At 43.6% G+C, this 19709-nt stretch overlaps 2 protein-coding genes across 6 annotated transcripts; one reads left to right on the top strand and one right to left on the bottom strand.

Annotated features, from left to right (window-relative positions):
- Positions 1-264: 264 nt before the first annotated feature.
- LOC110538022 lies at positions 265-8341 on the bottom strand. The gene is made up of 4 exons (XM_021624555.2): positions 8129-8341; positions 6098-6567; positions 5556-5954; positions 265-5250 (listed from the first exon to the last, which is right to left on the bottom strand). The coding sequence occupies exons 2-4, from the start codon at positions 6542-6544 to the stop codon at positions 1306-1308; spliced, it is 4791 nt and encodes a 1596-aa protein (XP_021480230.2). The 5' UTR covers positions 6545-6567; positions 8129-8341; the 3' UTR covers positions 265-1305.
- Positions 8342-10902: 2561 nt separating this feature from the next.
- Positions 10903-19464, top strand: mief1 (mitochondrial elongation factor 1). 5 transcript variants are annotated; one of them, XM_021624553.2, is made up of 6 exons: positions 10903-11018; positions 12118-12359; positions 12608-12755; positions 12967-13147; positions 16223-16485; positions 16684-19464. In XM_021624553.2, the coding sequence occupies exons 3-6, from the start codon at positions 12609-12611 to the stop codon at positions 17509-17511; spliced, it is 1419 nt and encodes a 472-aa protein (XP_021480228.1). In that variant the 5' UTR covers positions 10903-11018; positions 12118-12359; position 12608; the 3' UTR covers positions 17512-19464. The 5 variants fall into 5 exon arrangements, with proteins under 5 accessions (XP_021480228.1, XP_021480227.1, XP_021480226.1 ...); XM_021624552.2 differs by having other exon boundaries at positions 12604-12755; XM_021624551.2 differs by having other exon boundaries at positions 12118-12420.
- The last annotated feature ends 245 nt before the right edge of the window (positions 19465-19709 follow it).

The following is a 19709-nucleotide window of genomic DNA, read 5'->3' as shown; positions in this document are numbered from 1 at the left end:
GATTTGATGAATTCCGAGGAGTTTACCTCGACTGACCCTTTGATTATCAATGAACTTAAATGTTATCTCAGTGTTTAGGTTCATAAAGTCCACAAACCTGCGCAGTCTTTCAAAAGTGCAAGACTACTCTCTCTGTGTTTCTCGGGTGTCACGAAGTGTTGTGTTGTTGTGAAGTTGTTGCTTCGATTTGTGATCTTGTGCATTTTCAGGCAAACATATTTTCCCTCAAGAGAGACTCTTGGCAATGGAAGAGATTTAGGAGATTGTTGTTTTGGGAGTTCCGCTTGTTACAAACCATGTCTACTACTGTTGTTCTATTTAGGCCCTACTCAAAGCATTCTAGAAGTAAGAATAAGGCAACAATATGACACAGCAACAATTTTTAATTTGAATGGTACTAATACCACAAAGTACAATAGATTTACATTGTTTGATGGCTGATGAAGACAGCGTTTATTAATGCCTTGGTAATAAAGGAAACAATTAAAATAATCATACATATGAAACAAACCACAATAGTATTTGAAAATTCACACAAGTATGGTATTCTCAAGTGTTTTTATAATCATACGCAAAACATCCATTTTCTTAAATAGGCCAGAGAAGTGTTCACCTTGACCAATGTGTTATGTTAGCAAATATGTTCTCTCACTTTTTTAGACAGTTGAGATGCCTGTGAACAGTAATTATTTTGTGTGAAATGTTAAGAACTATTGTGTGAATTAGTTATTCCTCATGTAACCAAATATATCAAGGATAGAGAATGATTAAAAGTTTTACATAGAAGGATTTACTGACAGATACTTTTAAGAATTACAGACAGAACGATGGTTCTACATGTAACAAAATCTTGCTTTGGGGGAAAAAAAATGGTACAATTGGCTTGTCTACAATTATCTTGTCACAACACAACTGGTTGGGTCAGACACATTAAGAAGAAAATAAATTCCACAAATGTACTTTTAACAAGGCACACCTGTTAATTGAAATGCATTCCAGGTGACTACCTCATGAAGGTTGTTGAGAGAATACCAAGAGTGTGCAAAGCTGTCATCAAGGCAAAGGGTGGCTACTTTGAAGAATCTCAAATATAAAATATATTTAGATTTGTTTAACACTTTTTTTTGGTTACTACATGATTCTACACATGTTATTTCATAGTAGTAATGTCTTCACTATTTTTTAAATGTAGAAAATAGTCAAAATAAAAAATACACCTTGAATCCCTTAGGACGTTCAATGAAAGAGCTGACAGTTAGGCAACTTTTTCATCCGTCTTTGGGTAACTAGTGGGTTAAGGATATTTCAAGGCATGTATTTCCTGGCCTTCATACGGGGTATAATATGTATGTCTCTGATGTCATTATGCTGAAGCAGCCAACACAAGTAGCGTTCGGTGCCCATACCCCACCCGCTGGTGAGTAGAGGAATGACCTGCCGCATGTTGATGTACCACTTGTAGGATTCCTCTGGGACTGCATGATGTCTGAGGGCTTCTTGCACCATCTCAGGGCTGGAGTGACGCTCCCCAAGACCCAGAGTCTCCCCCAATCCCAAGAGGAGGTCCGATGCTTTTGCCTTGCGTCTGCCCGAGCCCTCCACATATGCTTGGTAGAAAGCCACTCCCAGGTGGTCCATCTCTGTCAGCCAAACAGCGCCTCCGTACTTCTCAATCAAAACCCGTTCTCCTTTGCGGGTTAACTTCCTGCCAAACTGGGGCTGGCCGTCCTGTACCCACTCCAAGCAGTCTGGAGAGGGCATCATAGGGATGGCCTTGTCCAGAGTGACTCTTGGCAGAGGGGTTCCTCCCTCCAACTTCTCCAGTAAGTCCTTGACATGTGAAAGGGTCCCAGCAGAGTTCAGTATGATGTTGGAGTGTTTCTTCAGCATTGCATTGGTGAGATGAGCCACGTATCCCTCAGCTATGTGCATGGCAGTATCCATGTCGCCCAGGAGCTCACACTCAACATGGTAGAACTGGTTAAGATGAGTGGCATCTGGATCTTCTCCCCGGAAACTTGGCGATACGTAGTATGTCCCTGGCAAGTTTTCTTGGAATCGCAAGAAATACTCCAGCACAAATTGCATGGAGTCAGCCAAGTACACATCCTGCCCCAGCAAGTTGACGTAAACGGGCTCGGAGTCTGATCCCAGGCCCATCGGAGAGGAGATTGTGTCAGTGGTGAGAGGAGTCAGGGCGTACGCGTACTGACAGGTGTTGTTGAAGTACTCCACTGTGTTGTGGAAGAGAGTATTTTGAATTTGAAAGAGATTGCGGTACCACTGGCTCTTGATGGCTAACATGGAGTGGCTCTGTGGATCCTCCCAGGAACGAGGAGGCCTGCAAAGTGTGATTTTGGTGTGGATTTCCTTTAGAGTTTCAGGGCTGGCGGGAGGGCCATCGACAGATGAGACGTAGCCGGGGTAGCTTTGGAAGTACTCTGGGAACACCTCAGCAGGCTTGTCACCACGTGGAGGAACCAGAGGGATCAGCTTGACATGGGCATAATCGATCTCAAAGCCCTCAAAGATGAGTGCAACACCTCGAGCATGCATTCCTTCCTCCAGCAGTCCAGCTACCTTACGAGTGGCCAGGATCAGTGATGTGTAATCAGTCTCTTCCAGACGGAAAATGTTGCTGGACAGTGGTTTACGTGGCACTAGAACTGTGAGTCCAGGTGTATTAGGGTAGGGAGTGAGGAAAGCCACATGATCACTGTCTTCCCACACCCGCCACTGTTGCTCCTCCCCACGCACAATACGGCAGAACAGTCCATTGTGGGAAGGATCTCCTAAGAAGTCATAGCACGATGGTGCGTTAGGCGTTGGCAGCTTGTCCCGAATCTTGGCCTGAACCTGGTCCAGATCTGCATCTTCCCAGCGCGGGCCACTCTTTGAGGTGCAGTAACCTGGATCATAGGCCTGAAAGTCCTCCTCCCCAGTAGGTTGGGAGCGCCAGTTGGATTCCAAACCATGAAGTGGTAGCACTCGGATATGGGCCGGCTGCTCGGGATGTGGGTTAAATACTAGGGCGCAACGCTGTACCCCCAGTCGTTCGCATAGCAGGTTTGAAACAGCCCGTGCGCCTTGCAACAGTGCTAAGAAATCTGGTTCAACCAGCTGAAAGATGCTGCTTGGCCCACTCAGAGTCTTTTGGGTAAGGATGGTGGCACCTGGTGTCCAAGGGTTGGAGTGTAGGTGAGCAACTAGTTCATCAGTCTCCCAGATTACATTGAAATAACTCTTCATGGGTCTCAGGACTTCGACACGTGCAATGCCACCAACCATGGAAGCTACAAACAACACCTCAACATTGGTTTCAACAACAGCATCCCCTTTTGCGTCTACAGCAATGATCCCAGCACAGCTGCCCTTCAAGTTCTCAGACATGACTTCTCGACATGCCGCCCTAAGGCTGTAGCCTTTATGATGGTAGAGACTGGCCACTTTTTGTGCAACTGTGTGTCTTAGAAACACATCTCCATCACCAGAGCAGGTTACTGCAAGCTTGTCATCAGCAAATATACCTGCTCCCACTACTGCTGTGTCTCCAACTTGACCCTTCCATTTTCCCACCAACCCACCTGTGGACGTTGCAGCAGCTAACCTACACCATCGATCCAAAGCAACAGCTCCCACTTTCTGTGGATGCTTGTTCTTGGAGGCGTTGCCAGTACTGAGTTTTGCTGTCAGCTCTCTGCGACGGACATCAGTTTGGAAGTACTCCGCCCTCATAGGCTTCTCACTCTCTTCTAAGCCTTGCAAAAACTCTTCTGCACCTTCCCCTACTAAGAGTGAGTGTACGCTCTTCTCCATGACCTGTCTTGCTGCTTTCACAGGGTTCTTCACACTCTGCACACAAGCCACCGATCCAGAGTTCATCCCATTTCCATCTACTATGGTCGCCTCCATCTCATTTTTCCCATCTTTGTTGAAAACAGATCCCTTCCCGGCATTGAACAGAAAGCAGTCTTCAAGAGCTTGCACACTCCGCTGTACTGCGTCAAGACTACTGCCTCCCTGTTGTAGCACTTGTGATCCGAGGGTCAGAGCTGTCTGTAGAGCAAATTCAATGACGCCTACCACCTTTGTATTCAGCATCATCTCCTCCCCAGCTCCACCATGGATCACCAAAGTGAAGTTTGGACTCATGCTGGAGGCAGAGTTAGAGGAAAGTGTTGACTTAGACATTGTTGTGCCTTGTTTTTGGCCTGCTGGACTGATACATTTGTGAATTTCCCCTTGGGAGGATCCATTCCTTCTTCCTGCTTGTTCTTCTTGCAGCAGACACTCCATGGCTCCCATTTGTCCGGCGATGGAATATCTGACAGCGAGAAGCATCACCAGCTTCAGATTTACTTTCAGGCTATCTTGAAGCTTCTCCAACACTGTGGAAAAGGTGCCTTTACCATTGAGCACTATACGGACCCGGTCTCTTCTCCCCAGGTAGGTTACAGCAAGTTGGTCTTTAGCATACACATTCCCTACAGCAAGCTCCACTCCCTCCATCAAATCCTTGCCAGTAAGGTAAACAGAGGGGCACCCAAAGGGGTCAAGAAACTTCTTGAGAGGGTTGTCTGGAGACATGGACCAGCGTAGGGCTGCTAGGTGAGGGCCCACACCATGTCCACTTTTAGTGGCTTTAATCAGGTTTTTGTGCTCCAGGAAAGCCACATGGAACAGACGGAGCAGTTCGTTCGTGTATCGAGGGTTGTTGTCTGGTCCGATGCAGGATTCCAAAGCACTGATGAGCTGGTAGGATTGCATGGTGAGGGAGTATGTTGGATCGCAGCGGCCATGCTTGTAGTGACGCATATGGGTAGGGGTTACAAGAATGTGGCTGGCAGCAGATTCCCCAAGAGTCTGCCTCAGGGAGAGCTGCAAGGAAAAGTTGATCCAGGCATCGTACAGGCCCCTGTGACCCCGGAGGGTAGCAAAGACATCTGGGTAAGAGAGAACCTCAAACGTGATGATGGGATGAATTGCTTTAGGGGAGGACTTTGGGGGGTCTGTTTTAGTTAGTGGGAATGCATGTAGTGGGAATGCTAAGGGGCTTGGGGAGGAGGAATCAGCCTTGTTAAGATAGGCTGACCCATTGCTTCCTGTGTTGGCCTGGACTAGGTCTACATTAAGTGACTCAGAGAGATACCACACAGTCTCAGCCACTAACCCAGCCACCATTCCATCCAGTGCACTGTGCTCAAACACCATCCCTGCTGTGCTGTCTTTGAATACCACCAGGTTCACCACCTGTAGAAAAAGAGGAAGAGGAACCTATGTTTTCAAGTCTTGTGTCAGTGAGTTAATAAACTGAATTTTGTTTGGTGCAATTACGTATGTCTGATGTGCAGTAAAGATCCACTTACAATTTGATTCAATATTGAACAATTGATTTCACTCCATTGTCTAGGGTATATTTTTGTCAGCACCAAAAATCAAGTCCATATCCTCATCCGGTAACCTGATGAATCCAGTTGATTCACTACGGCATCACTGTACTGTATTGTAGTAGTTGTCATCCACAATTACATTACCACAAACATCCCATACTGTACCTTGTCATAGTATCTCAGACAGGGCCCATCTCCTCCTCCCAGTCTGACAGCATTAAGGGTGTCTGCCAGATCAGCTGGTGCATTGCAGTCTTCCAGGGAGAGAGCCACCACAGCACTCTCCATCAACCCCAGTGAGGCGGCCGCTGCCCCACCTGCTCTCAGGATCTCCTCCCTCACAGCACTCCAGGCTTGCCGCTGCAGGGCAGAGAGGCCGCAGATGGCAGAGGGCTTGTTGTTCTTGGCAGCTCTATGTTGGCTCATCACATGAGCCACTTGGCTGTAGATGTCAGGGAACGGTAGAGGGGACATAGGCCCGCCTGGGCTGGGATGCTGCAGTATGTTGACTGAAAATACCCCTCTAGCACAGATTACGATGGCATGGAGGCAGTCTTGGTATACCTGTAATGCAAATAGCATGTTAAGAAGTAGGAGATAATCACATTATATGACAATAAGATAAGGGAGTATGATGAATTGTTATCAGTATCATCAGAGATGGTGTATGAAAACACAAAAAAACACGGAGTACTCCCAAAGCTTACTTTAATCTCATCTTGGGTCTTCCCAGGAATGCGGCTGGCAGCAAACACCTCTGATTGCTGTGTGCGCTCAGTTTGCCCCTCACCCTCTACCAGCGAAGGCTCACTATACATCTTGGCCACAGCCCAGAGCAGAGCAGCAGCCCTCTCCAGTTGGGCACACTCCTTCCTGGCTCTGGAGGGGGGCAAGACAGCAGGGATGGCTGTCGAGGTGGGCAGGGGGTCGGTACATGAAAGCAGCCGGCTCTTGAATTGCTCTGTCACCCAGTTCTCTCGGCCAGAGGCGGCAGCCGCCAAGCACTTTTGGGCCTCCTGCAGGACCTCCCTCTGTTGGCTAAGGGTATTTTTGAATTGAGGGTAGAGCTCGGGGCTCAGGGTGAGCTGGAGCACACGGCCTGCCTCTTGTAAGGTGACATCTAGCTCTGGAATAGGGTAATCGAGTAGTGCCATCCTGTCCTGTCGATAGGGGGAACCTAATGCAATGAGAGAGCGAGGACGCACAATCAATTGAGTTAAGGTAAAGACACTCAGGTAATTTGCCCTGATATTCTCTTTCAACCATAGTTACTGTAATACATACTGTAACCTGTATGATTACAAAGGCTGTAATTCAATTAGGCTAATCATATTATCTAGGAGAAGAGCTCATGAGACACACAGAGGACTCTTTATGGATTCATTTGGCTGATGTGAATGGACAGTACCCGTAGTTTGTATGCAAGATCATCTGTAATACAATACCTCCTGTAAGGTCAATGTATTCTATTTGAGATACATTGTGACTTCTCCTTTATCACACAGTGTGTGAGAGTGGCTGCTCTACATTACCCTCATCCCTTAATGATAAGAATTAGCATGGTGTTTGTATTGCCAGTTGTCATGGGAATATGTCTCATTCTGCATGACCCTGTTGGGGTAATTAGATTTGTGCTGATAAGCCTAGTCCGTCTCTCTTTACAATGCTGCCTGTTTTTCATTCTTCTAAGACCAGATTCAAGTTCAGCTACGCCTATGACCTTGTGATTACCAGGTAGTTAATAATTATTCTAACTAAATTAAGTTACAATTGATAGGTTTTATGTAATACCACCTCTATAAACCACATAGGTAATATATACGTTCAGAAATACATTCAACTGTAGAATTTAAGTACCACATTGTAATATTTCCATAAAAATAAACTAATAACACAGTTGTGTCACTTTTGTCAAAATGTAGCTTCATTAAAACCAGTTATCAGCAAACTAAACCAGCTTATAAGATGTCAAAATCATGTCACAGAATATTTTTTTTTTTTTTGAGAAAGTGGTTATTTTGAATTTTCTCTCTTGTATTATGGAAATTCAATTTTTGCCATTAACTTTTGAATGTGATAGCAGCTCTCTTCAAGAGATCTGTTCACAATCTCAGGGCATCACAACCAAAATATAGGATGTGTAAGGGTTACAATGTGTAAATTCCTCAAATGTGATTTTGACAACTCCACTGACAACCAATGCTATTAACCAACTATTTTGCATGCCTAAAATACATGTAAAATAACAACACTGCTATTATATTAAAAACATTTTCCCCCTGCCTGAGGCAACTTCTTGTCATCAAAGTTGCTAAGATCAATTGCAATGATTTAGACAATTAGTAGAGTAAATCATTTAAGTTTACATACATTGTCAGTGGGATGTCCTGAAGTCCCTACACCCCTCAACAGTATTAGCAAGGAGGCTGCCCTCCACTAAAAAATGTGTCATACCGCTATGACTCATTCAAGCGTGACTAACTTTAAAACATGCATTTCAAGAAAGACCAATATACACATCTGGCTCAGCTTCGTGGGTGAAAAAAAATATGCACATTTTAGGTACATAAAATACCACTATGATCAACAACACAAGCACTCACAGATACGTTGCTCTGGACATTACACTCTGTAATTAGGCTACACATAAGTAGATAAAGTTGTGTTATTCCTACAGCCATTGTTGGTACGTGTATTAGCTCATAAAATGTCATTTATAAAAGTAGAAACTAGTTTACCTCAACACCGAAAACACTCCCAAGATATGTACGCTCCGTAAGATGCAGTGATAGTCAGTGAACAGCAAGTTTTGTTGTACTACACAAACAAGGGTTGGCAATAATATGTACCTAGTGATTCCAATTAAGCAATTACATTTCCTGTCTCAATAGACGCTGGGTGAATCTGAGGCAGCCTCTCACTGCAAATACTCTCCCTAATGGAATGGTCAATGTTCAAGAAATGTTGGAACTCTTTTTAAAGGTTTTTCAGGTGCACCATTAGTTTGATGCTCTATGCTCTATTTCACCCAAACAGTCATTGGCAGACAGTTTTCCACATGACCATTTAACCCTTGTGACTGAACATTAAATGCACTTTAACTGGTTTCGAAAATGTCTCCTGGTACATGCCTCCTGGTCTCTATAATTAGATTTGTAGCAACAGTAGAATAAGAGGCTTGAGGCTGAATTAGTAATGGCTGTGTCTCGCAATGTCTTATGCCGTCCCAAGTTACAATAGTCTTAACTATTTAACACAATTTAGACCATATTCAAAAACACTTTGACAGATATCACTGCTGCCAGTAACTTGGTTACCTGTGAAGTTCTGTTAGGTAGACTAACATTATCTGACTCACAAACAACATTATGGCCATAGGGCTAAATGTAATGTGAGATTTCTGTGGTTTATTTACTAATACAGACCACCATACATTCAATCATGTGACGTAACTATACAAGTATTTCCTTGGTATTCTTGATTATGACCAATAGTATCCAATTGTGAAATATTGGAATAACTCAGGGAATATTTGTATTATCTTATCCCTAGGGCCCCCGAGTGGTGCAGCGGTCTAAGGTACTGCCTCTCAGTGCTAGAGGCGTCACTACAGACCCTGTTTTAATTCCAGGCTTTATCACAACCGGCAGTGATTGTGAGTCCCAGGGGGTGGCGCACAATTGCCCCAGCGTCGTTAGGGATTGGCCGTGGTAGGCAGTCATTATAATTAAGAATTTGTTCTTAAATGACTTGCCTAGTTAATTAAACATTTATTTTTCAGTAAATGAGCAAATTGCCAAAAAATGTCCATACTTTACCTCCAGTCAAGGTGTCAAAGATGTGTGATGAGCCTCCTGAGGTTTCACACCTATATTTATACTCTGATGCATGTTTTTTTCTTATTGTGTACATAGTAAAACCCATTACTTATTTGTATTTCCCCCTTAGTGGGAACTGTTCTTAACATATGTAGTTTCACTTTAATCAAAACTGGTGCTGCTCCTGAAACTCACTGACCACAACTACCCGAAGCCCCCTGAACTCAGTTGCCCGAAACCCCTCTGACCTGAGATGCCCGAAGCCCCCCTGACCTCTGACCTCAGCTGCCCGAGACTCCCTAACCAAAGTAGGCCTCACCAGCCTTAGATAGACACACCTTAGACAGAACTGTGCTGTACATTTTTCTTATGAATAAGATACGATTCGTTGGCACTTAAAAACATTTTTTTTACTTTAGACATATAGTATTCAACATTACTCCTTTTGTCAGTCTTTCTATTTGGAGTTGTGTTTATGAAAAGGTATCTAGCCGAAACGTGGGGCATTGGCTATGTTTCTGTTTGTTTAAGATTTATTATTTTTTGAAAGAATATAATTAATTGTAAGCCTTTGCATAGGATTGATGACAACGCAGATTAATGGGACTTCTTATTTTCACTAAAGGTAATTTAGCAGACAAAATACTCAGACATTCCTAATGGAGACAAACATTATGTGATTGTATGCAAGCTGCTTAGGTAGCTAGTTGTGAGATTTCACCACTTAATGGCATTTGGTTCCCCAATTTCAGAAACCACTTTGCTTAGTTAAGTGTAATTCCTAAGTAACTGTTTCTTCAATTACCTAACAATGTAGATATTTATGATAACAATAAAAACTACTTTTTATATTTTGTTATTAGTTATATTATTTTATATTGAATACTGCACTGTTGGGTAGGGCTTGCAAGTTAAGCATTTCAGTTTACTTGTGCATGTGACAAATTAAACTTGAAACCACCAGCAACATGGTGCCCAGCCCGTATGGGCTTATAAGACACGATATCAAGTGTCAAGTAGGTGTGCACAAAACAAAAATGTTACATTAAACAAATTAAATGCATTTAACACTTAGCTATTACAATTTTCACCTTGTCTCTCTACACAAACAATACACTTCTCCACCACAGGAAAATAAATTGTGCAATGTAAAAAAAACTCACATTGTGAAAAAGAACTTCAACCTGTGTTCATCCTGTAATCAAACACTTCATGAGTGAGCACCAACAATTTTACCAAACAGAACATGTCTCGGGTCATCATACAGAGGGCAATAAAACACCAAATGAGCTTCACTTTCTATTAACCCAAGATCACACAAGGGATTGTGTCGAATCTTAGCTGCTCACAAACTTTACCAATATAGTACATATTAATATGAACTTGTTTTATTATATGTGTTTCATTTATCCTTGTCTTGTCCTGGTAATCAGTGATGATGCTATAGGTGATAAAACAATTTCCCAAATTCGGATTAATAAAGTAATACTCTACTCTCCTTTAACCTACTCTACTCTACTTATATAGTCTTATTACATTGGTTTATGATCTTATTCACATATGTTTCCTTATTAGACTTCTTTATAAAAATGTATTCCATCATATAAAGGTGTATAGGTTTGTAGGCTAAATAAGACTGAGTGCTGTAATGTCACATTTCTCAGCATAAAAAATGTTCAAACCGGATGTAGTAATTCCAGTGCAAAAATAAGTAGCCAATAGCTTCCGGTTTGTCATTCTGACCCCGAAGCGAGGGGGAACTGTGTCTGTTGTACTTATAAGGAGAAACCTTTGAAATCGTTTCTCAAACGTAAGTTCAGCGGTCTCCCTTGACGATGTAAAATGTTGTTCTGTCAATATCGTATATTTGTATTCAATTTATTGTGAGTATCAGCTCCTCAATGTGCAAGGTCAGCATCGTTCGGAGGGTAACGTTACTGAAAAAAGCTAATTAACGTTAGCTCACTAGCTAGGCTAGAATTAAGTGATTTTTATTTTATTTTTTATTACTATTAGCCAATCAATGGGAACAATACGATTGGTACTAGTTTTGCTATTCTAGTATAGCTAATTGTTAGCTCACTTATCGTATCGTCTACACGGGAAACAGCAGCTAACGTTTGGTAGCTAAATTGCTAAGGGGTGTTCTGCTGGACGAGTGCTAACGCAAACTAGCTAATGTCAGATGAAAGTGGTTAGTTAGCTATTTCAGTATCTTTGGTGTATCTTATGTGTTGCTCTGGTCTGACGCGGCTAGGCTGCATGCAGACTAGACCGGCATACCATAGCTAATGTTAGATAGTTAGCAAATTAACGTGACTTGCTGCTGGGTGGGTATCATTTGTGGAAGATTCTAACATGAACCTGTTCCAGAAACTTCGTAAAGTACAAGGATGCCAACAAACAACGCATACAAAGTAGCATGATCAATTCACCAAGCTAACTAGCTGCCGTAGCTTATTCTTAATGTTTGTCCATAGGCTACCAGAGCGAGGATAGACATTTTTTTTTTTTTAATAAACGTGAGTGAAAAACGTAACTAAATTGCCCACGCCCTACCCGGTATCTTATTCTGCCGAAGTACAACTTTGTATGCGTTGTTTGTTGGCAACCTTGTTATTTTTGGAACAGATTCCTGTTGGGACGTTACACAAATTACATCTGCAACAAATGACCAGTCTCATCTCTTATCTCGTCATCCACAAAGGTTATCGAGCTAAATATGCCCAATCGTATCAAGTAGTTTAGTTACTGTTCAGGATTAGTATAGCCTAACTTGATCCATGTTGTCCTTCCACTTCACTAGTGGCAGATGCCTAGGTGACAGTGTTTGAAAATCTACGCTAATACTACCCTTTGCGTAATGATTACCTATTCTATTGAAATAAATACATGTCCTATCCTCACAGGAGTCCTCCCATCTCCATGTGCATCCCTAATGGGCGGCTGGTCTCGTAGTGCGGTGCTGGAGCTGTACCGAGCACTGCTCCGTGCAGGGTGCCACCTTCAGTACACAGACCGCAACTACTACCGGCGCGCCGTGGCCGGCGAGTTCCGCCGCTGCCAGGCTCTGACCGTGCCGAGTGACAAGGAGGCCGCACTGAAGAGGGGCCAGTTCTTCCTCAGCAGTAGACTGGGGGGGCTGATGTAGGTGAGGCTCAACCATCCAACACCACCTTTAGCAAGGCGTGCTTGTGGCAGACCACTAACAGGTAAACTATTCAGCTATTTAACTGACCAACTATCCTTTTGCTCTCATAAATTAATAATACATATTTTAATAATAAAAGGTACACGGTCCTTGAGTTATGGTAATAGAACGCAGGACTCTACGTCTGAATCAGTACTTTGTTCTTCTCTCATCATATTCCCTTTCTAATGCTACATTCACAAAGACAGAATGGCGGGAGTGAACGGTGACCGTAAAGGAAAGAAGGATGACAACGGCATGGGCACGGCCGTTGACTTTTTGCTCTCTAATGCCAAGCTTGTGCTTGGGGTCGGAGGAGCTGCCATGCTTGGCATTGCAACACTAGCAGTCAAAAGAGTAAGTGGGACATTCTTTAAGTTAGATCATTGCAATTCTATTCTTGTAAATGTTATTATGTACATTCTTTGTCCGTTGTGCCAGTTCAGTTGTAGGCTCACTGTTTGGCATCTGATCTCTACATCAGTAATTTTACCACGAGTGGAAGACATGTCCATTTCATGAAACACTCTAATGGACAAATATGCTTTTCAATTCCATCTCCTTTCAGATGTATGACCGTGCCATAAGTGCTCCGACCAGCCCTACTAAGATGGAACCATCAGGGAAAAGGAGTTGGGAAGAACCAAGCTGGATGGGCTCGTCACCACGGGTACTTAACCACGACATGAGGTCAACAGTGAGCAGGTCACTGCAGACTCTACCCACCTCCTCCAACTCCTTTGAACCAGGTATGGTACGCTAATGTATTTAGGGTGTCACACACAATGTTTCGCATTACAACTATCAACATTGCTCATTTAGCAGAGTTACAATCCTGTCGTTAGCTCACCCCACAGCGTGAAATGTTGCCAATGGCACTGCCAAATTGGTACTTTTTCGGTGGTGCGACTGGTTAGTACGTTGTCAAGCAGGACGATTACGTGTGTTGGCAAGGCAGAGGATGCGAGATCAAGTACCGATAAGGACTGGTGAGCGTGGAAGCTATAGGGACGCCTGTTACACTCTCACTTGCTCACACGCATTGCCTAACTCTGTTCAGAGCGAGGCCTGAACAGTAACACTTGGGATTGATGTAGCAGGTGGTCACAGTGGGGTAGTAGTGTGTTTCAGATGGTTTGACCTCATCTCTGTGCAGTGTTTTCTAATCCTTGGCTGTGTCTATTGACGACAGGATGGCTGATGTCAGGATGGCTGTACTTCCTGTATTGTGGGTGATGCTACTGACTCTGCTTGTTGTAGGAAGCTATAGGGTCGTTCCATTTGATATCAACCAGATTTTGACCGCACATCTTTTGATTTAAACAAAACTTTCCATACATATTTGCCCATGGTTTAAGTGATCAGAAAATTACTTTTTGGACCTGAATGCCAACACAGTCAGGAGATGGAGGGGCTCAAAGTTGACCAATTTTTGCATATCCCAGCATACCATGAGACGTCCATGTATTCATCACTTGAAAAGATGAACGGTTAAGTTTGATATAGTTTAAAAGCTTGAAACCAGGGTTGCCAAACTATTATAAATTGTAGGAAAAATACGTGTGATGTTTAATTTAAATTATCTAAAAACATGTAAACTCAGGCAAATTTAATTAAATCTATGTTGACGCTTAGACCCTAATGTATATCATCTGAGGTGTATGTGTTGTGCCTGCCATCGGTTCAGACACAGTATACTCTTGAATACAGGGTGGGTGTCATTTTAATCATAGAAGTATAATTCATAGAATGGACCTATCCCTTCAGACAACTGCAATTTAGCTGTTACACCATTGAAAGTAATTGAATTGACATTTTACATTCCAATTACTACCATGAAGATAGCCACCATCAAATGTCAATTTAAATGGGAATGTCTTGTCCACATCACCAACAAACTATCATGGTCTAAACATACTAAGACAGTCATGAAGAGGGCACGACAAAACCTATTCCCCCTCGGGAGACTGAAAAGATTAGGCATTGGGTCCTCAGATCCTCAAAATATTCTACAGCTGCACCATCGAGTATCCTGGTTGCAGCACTGCCTGGTATGGCAACTGCGCGGCCTCTGACCGCAAGGCACTACAGAGGGTAGTGCGTACGGCCCAGTACATCACTGGGGCCAAGCTTCCTGCCATCCGGGACCTCTATACAAGGCGGTGTCAGAGGAAGGCCCTAAAAACTGTCAGACTCCAGCCACCGTAGTCATAGACTGTTCTCTGCTACCGCACAGCAAGTGGTACCGGAGCGCCAAGTCTAAGTCCAGAAGGCTTCTTAACCGCTTCTATCACCAAGCCATAAGACTCCTGAACAGCTAATCAAAGGACTACCCAGACCCATCTTACACTGCTGCTACTCTGTTTATTATCTATGCATAGTCACCTTAACTCTACTTACATATTACCTCGACTAACCTGTGCCCCCGCACATTGACTCTACCGGTACCCCCTTTTTATAGCCTCTCTATTGTTATTTTACTGCTGCTGTTGAATTATTTGTTACTTTTATTTGACATGTTTTACATAACACGTTTTTTTCTTAACTTCTTAAAGCATTGTTGGTTTAAAGGCTTGTAAGTAAGCATTTCACTGTAAGGTCTGTTGTACACCTGTTGTATTCGGCCGCACGTGACAAATAACATTTGATTTGATTCTATCTATATTTATGATTTTAATAGGATTCGTATGGAAGATTGACATTTGTAATTTAAAACAACTGATATTCCCATTCAAGTCAATATTTTCTGTGTGGACCTCCAACCAATTGGAAAGTTGAAATGTCAATGTTGTTCCCATTTTAGTTAGACCTAGTCTCTATTTAAGTGCATGCTGTGTCTCAACTGATGGCGGTCTCAACATAAACCATTTTTTTTTTTTAAGGAATGACCAAATAGTTTGACAATCCTGTTAGTAAGCTTTTAAATTATATCAAACTGAGCCATTTTATATTTTCAAGAGAGCGAGACATTCAGTGTCTGTCTCATGGTATGCATCATGGATCACAATTTGGCCACCTCTATCTCCTGAATGTTTTGGCATTCAGGTCAAAAAAAGTTATTTTCTGACCACTTCTACCATGGGCATACATGTATGGAAAGTTTTGTTAAAATTACAAGGGGTGCGGTCAAAGCTATTGAAATTTAATGGAACGACCCTATAGTTTTGTTAGTAGAAACCCCACTAGATAGACTCAAACGGCTAGTTTCTATTGAGCTCCATTAGATATGTGTTATAAAGTTAAAAATACCCCAAAGTCTGTGGTATTTTGGGTGGTTCTCTTATGCCGGGTGTACACTACGCAACTTTCAAAATGGTAACATTGCTGAGCCTCTCACATTTAACGACCGTCTTTCGTGTCGTTTCTTTGTCTTCCCAACGTGTATTAGTGCTCAAGCTAAACGATGTGGCACAAACCGGGAGGCGGGGGGGGGGTCACACACTACAAGGTTCTTCACTTGGTCGTGAGGATTCTCCATACCACGCTGTCTCGTGAAAAACGAAACATGTCTGATCTCAACAACTTAAAAAAATTGTGTGGTGTACTTCTGGCTTTAGTAGTAGGTTACTCTCTGTAGGAGAGGATAGTCTGTAAAGCAGCCCCTCTCGTGGTACGTGTTCCCATTAGTTGGGTTGGATTTCCTGTCGTCACCCAGTAGCCTTACTTTTGTTCTTATTTACCTCCCATGCCCTTTCAACATATTTGATTTACTTCATTATTAAAGTGTCTTGCATCATCAGAATGCCCAGCCCACATGGGTTATATGCGATAACCCATACCTGCACATTCCTAACCTCTGCCTGTCGTGGCTGTATCCCACTCAGACTGCATGCGGAGGGCGGCGGGGCGGGGACGTAGCGCTGCAGGGGAGACCGACCTCTTCCGGGCCAGGATGCGCCTCTCCTTACAGGAGAAACTGTGGGAGTTCTACCAGGAGCGTGTGGCCATCCCCGCTGAGGAGCAGGCCACAGCCCGCCGGGCTGCCCTGGACATCTGCGCAGAGCTGAGGATCTTCCTGCACGCCAAGCTGCCCGACATGCCTCTCCGAGAGATGTACCTCAGCGGCAGCCTCTATGACGACCTGCAGGTAATAAGAGGGTAGAAGTAGTAAACTTGATCCTTCCGGGGGAAAGGGTAAAGATATCACTTCACAGGTCATTGGCTTAGGAGTGTTGTGACCACAAACAATGCTTTTTAACCTCGGGGCCTGTCTCTGGGTTTGAAATGTTATGGTTTTACAAGAGTAACACCATGTGCTCTCTGACTCTCTCCCACTCTTTCTCAGGTGGTGACAGCGGATCACGCTCAGCTCATGGTCCCTCTGACCCTGGAGAAGAACCTGTGGTCGTCAGTCCCTGGGGAGGACACCATCATGAACGTTCCGGGCTTCTGGCTGATTCGCAGGGAGAACCTGGAATACTTCCCCCGAGGCAGCAGCTACTGGGACCGCTGCATGGTAGGTGGCTACCTCTCCCCCAAGTCTGTCCTGGAGGTGTTCGAGAAGCTGGTGGCGGGCTCCATCAACTGGCCGGCCATCGGCAGCGTTCTGGACTACGTGATCCGGCCGGTGGTTCCCTCGGAGACGCTCACCCTGGAGGTCCAGTATGAGACAGACCGCCTTCTTTTCGTGGACTTCCTGCCTCTGCTGGTGATGGACGACGGCGCCTCGCTCATCGCCAAGCCACACAGGCTGGCTGCGGAGCGCCATGAAAACCTGTGGCGGCAGAGCTTCCGTGTGGCGGAGACTGCGCGCCTGCGGGCTCTGGACCAAGAGGACGGGGGCTGCCGCTGTGCCTGCCTCAAGGTGACTAAAGCCGTGTGCAAGCTAAACCCGGCCCTGGCGCGCCTGTCGGCCAGTCAGCTGACCAACGCCATACTGCTTTTGAGCGAGAAGGAGGGCGACTGGACCCAGGAGGCGCTGGCTGACCGCTTCCTGCAGTTGCTCCGCTCTCTAGTGGGACACCTAGAGGCTGGGAGGCTCCCCTGCGCCCTGGTCCCCAAAGTCAACCTGTTCTGTGAGCTGACGCCAGTGGAGGTGGATGAGCTAGGATACACCCTCTACTGTTCCCTCTCTGACCCAGAGGCACTCCTAAGGACTCCTCAGTCTGACTAAGTCTGGTCACGGGTTCGAGGGTTTAGGACAGATGGTATATAATTCTAAGATTCCATACTGCAGAAGAGGATATGTAATTCATATGCGCTTCAGATATGGACCATGTCCCCTGTGACCATGTCGCTGTGTGATTGATTCAACATCACGTCTCTGGAGTCCCGGTTTCATCGATCAATATGTTTCTCTTGTACTTTTTATTTGTGTAATTGTGTTTGATAAAGTAGAAATGCAAAATCAACCACTTTAGTATGTGGGTTTAACAATGAATACAGGATCATCCAAATACCAGTTAAACCTCAGATGATGAAACCAGTCTCTTCATATGGTCCCTATGCTGCACGTAAGCCGTTTATAAGTAGTACTGTTCAGAGGGGTATACTTTAAAGCACGATCAAGGAGTTGGCCAACTAACTTGCCTAGCTATCCTGAAATAACTTCAAATGGGCTTAGTCTAATTGACTTAACCAAAAACACAAGTTTAGCTTAATGAACCCCCAAAAAGAAGTTATTTCTGTTTATCAAAGTTGAACCTGTTTTGTAGTATACCCCTTGGGTTAGGACTCTGTTTGTTGAATTGGGGATTGCTTCATTGGCTAATATTATGTTACCATAATATTATGTAGCCAATTTGGATTGAATCGTGTCAAGGGGGGAAAAATATATATATATATATTCATTATAATTTGTGGGAATGGAAATTGGGGTTTATTTGAAAGCTATTTTGGTGTCTCCATCCTCAGATTGCAGGTCTTTCAAACATATTATGATGGGTAACATTAGTTAAATGCTAGTTAATATCATGTCTGAAAGAGATCTCTCAGAACAAGCCTCCATAATCGGCTCAAGCATTGTTCTCGACATTTCTAGCTTGCTATTAAGCTGAGACTTGGAGGTAGGGTGCTTCTTACACTCTGCCATGAGATGCCAGTTCAGATGGATGGATAGTTTGGTGACAGCGTCAATACTGTCACCCCTAACAAGGTAAATGGTCTTAAGCACTGTTGTGGTCCACTAGGAAATAAGACCAGTGAGTGGAACATGACAGGGGGTTGTTCTTCTACTGCAGGGTACTTATAGTACTGTAGCCTGGTATCGTACAGTTTGTGCTGTAGCCAACTCTTCTCTGTGTCATGTTTGGCATGGCAAGGTTAGAAGAGTTGCCTACAGTGCATACAGTATGGGACCAGGCTACACTTAGCCTACTCTACCGCTCTAACTGTGTAAATGGATAGAATGTAATGTTTACCATGTGAGCCGCCGCGAAAGCAAATAAATTATTGTGGTAAGACTGAAATCTTGACATTCTTGAGTTTAAAAAAAAAAACTATTTATTTTTCTAGATTTCTTGAAGTGAGTTTTTGAATTTGGTTCAAGTTATAGTTCTGAAATTGTAGCAAACTTTGCAAGGGTGGAGGCTGCTGAGGGGAGGACGCCTCATAATAATGGCCGGAATGGAGTGGTGTCAAACACATTCATGTGTTTGAATCCATTAACTGCATTCCAGCCAATATACCACATTCCAGATGTTATTATGAGGCATCCTCCAATCAGCAGCCTCCAGTGGTGGAAACGCCCACTATAAAGCCTAATGTATAAATCACATAGAAACCTATCTTCATGGTATTTAAGTTGCGGATGATTTGTGTGTTTTCTAGGACTCCTCCCACAAAGTTGTTGAATGAAAGAACGTTGAGAAATAAGAATATACACTTTTATGTTAGGAATGTGTGCCGTTTGCATGAATAAGAATACCAATGTAGAAAGTTAATCATACGTTGGGTTATTGTTACACACCTTGTCTGTACTGTCTGTTTATGACGTCAAATATGTCTTGTGACGTTAAGATAAAGTACTTGACCTATATGTTCATTAATAGGTCTTTGTTGGTTAAAACTGGTTGTTGCATAGCTTTGCATAAAACAAATCTGGCATGACTTCCTCCCACTCATAACACAAAATGGTTGGTGTGCTTTTTTTCAAATGACATTTTGCGTTAGTTGGGATGTTAAGCTGAGAGCAAATTTATCAAAGACAGAGCACCTCTGTCGGTTGCTGTGGAAAAAATGTTTCCAGTTGCAAATACAGTATTTGTCAGTTTGGTCTTGCTTAAGCGGCCCCTACTGGTAACTGTTGCTCAGTCGTGATATAGTGTCTTCAGAAAACATTCATACTCATCGACTTCTTCCACATTTTGTGTT

Source organism: Oncorhynchus mykiss, chromosome 12 (genome assembly GCF_013265735.2).
Source record: "Oncorhynchus mykiss isolate Arlee chromosome 12, USDA_OmykA_1.1, whole genome shotgun sequence".
Taxonomy (NCBI): domain Eukaryota; kingdom Metazoa; phylum Chordata; class Actinopteri; order Salmoniformes; family Salmonidae; genus Oncorhynchus; species Oncorhynchus mykiss.
Note: the sequence above shows the minus strand (reverse complement) of the source record. Positions and strands in the feature narration are given on the sequence as shown.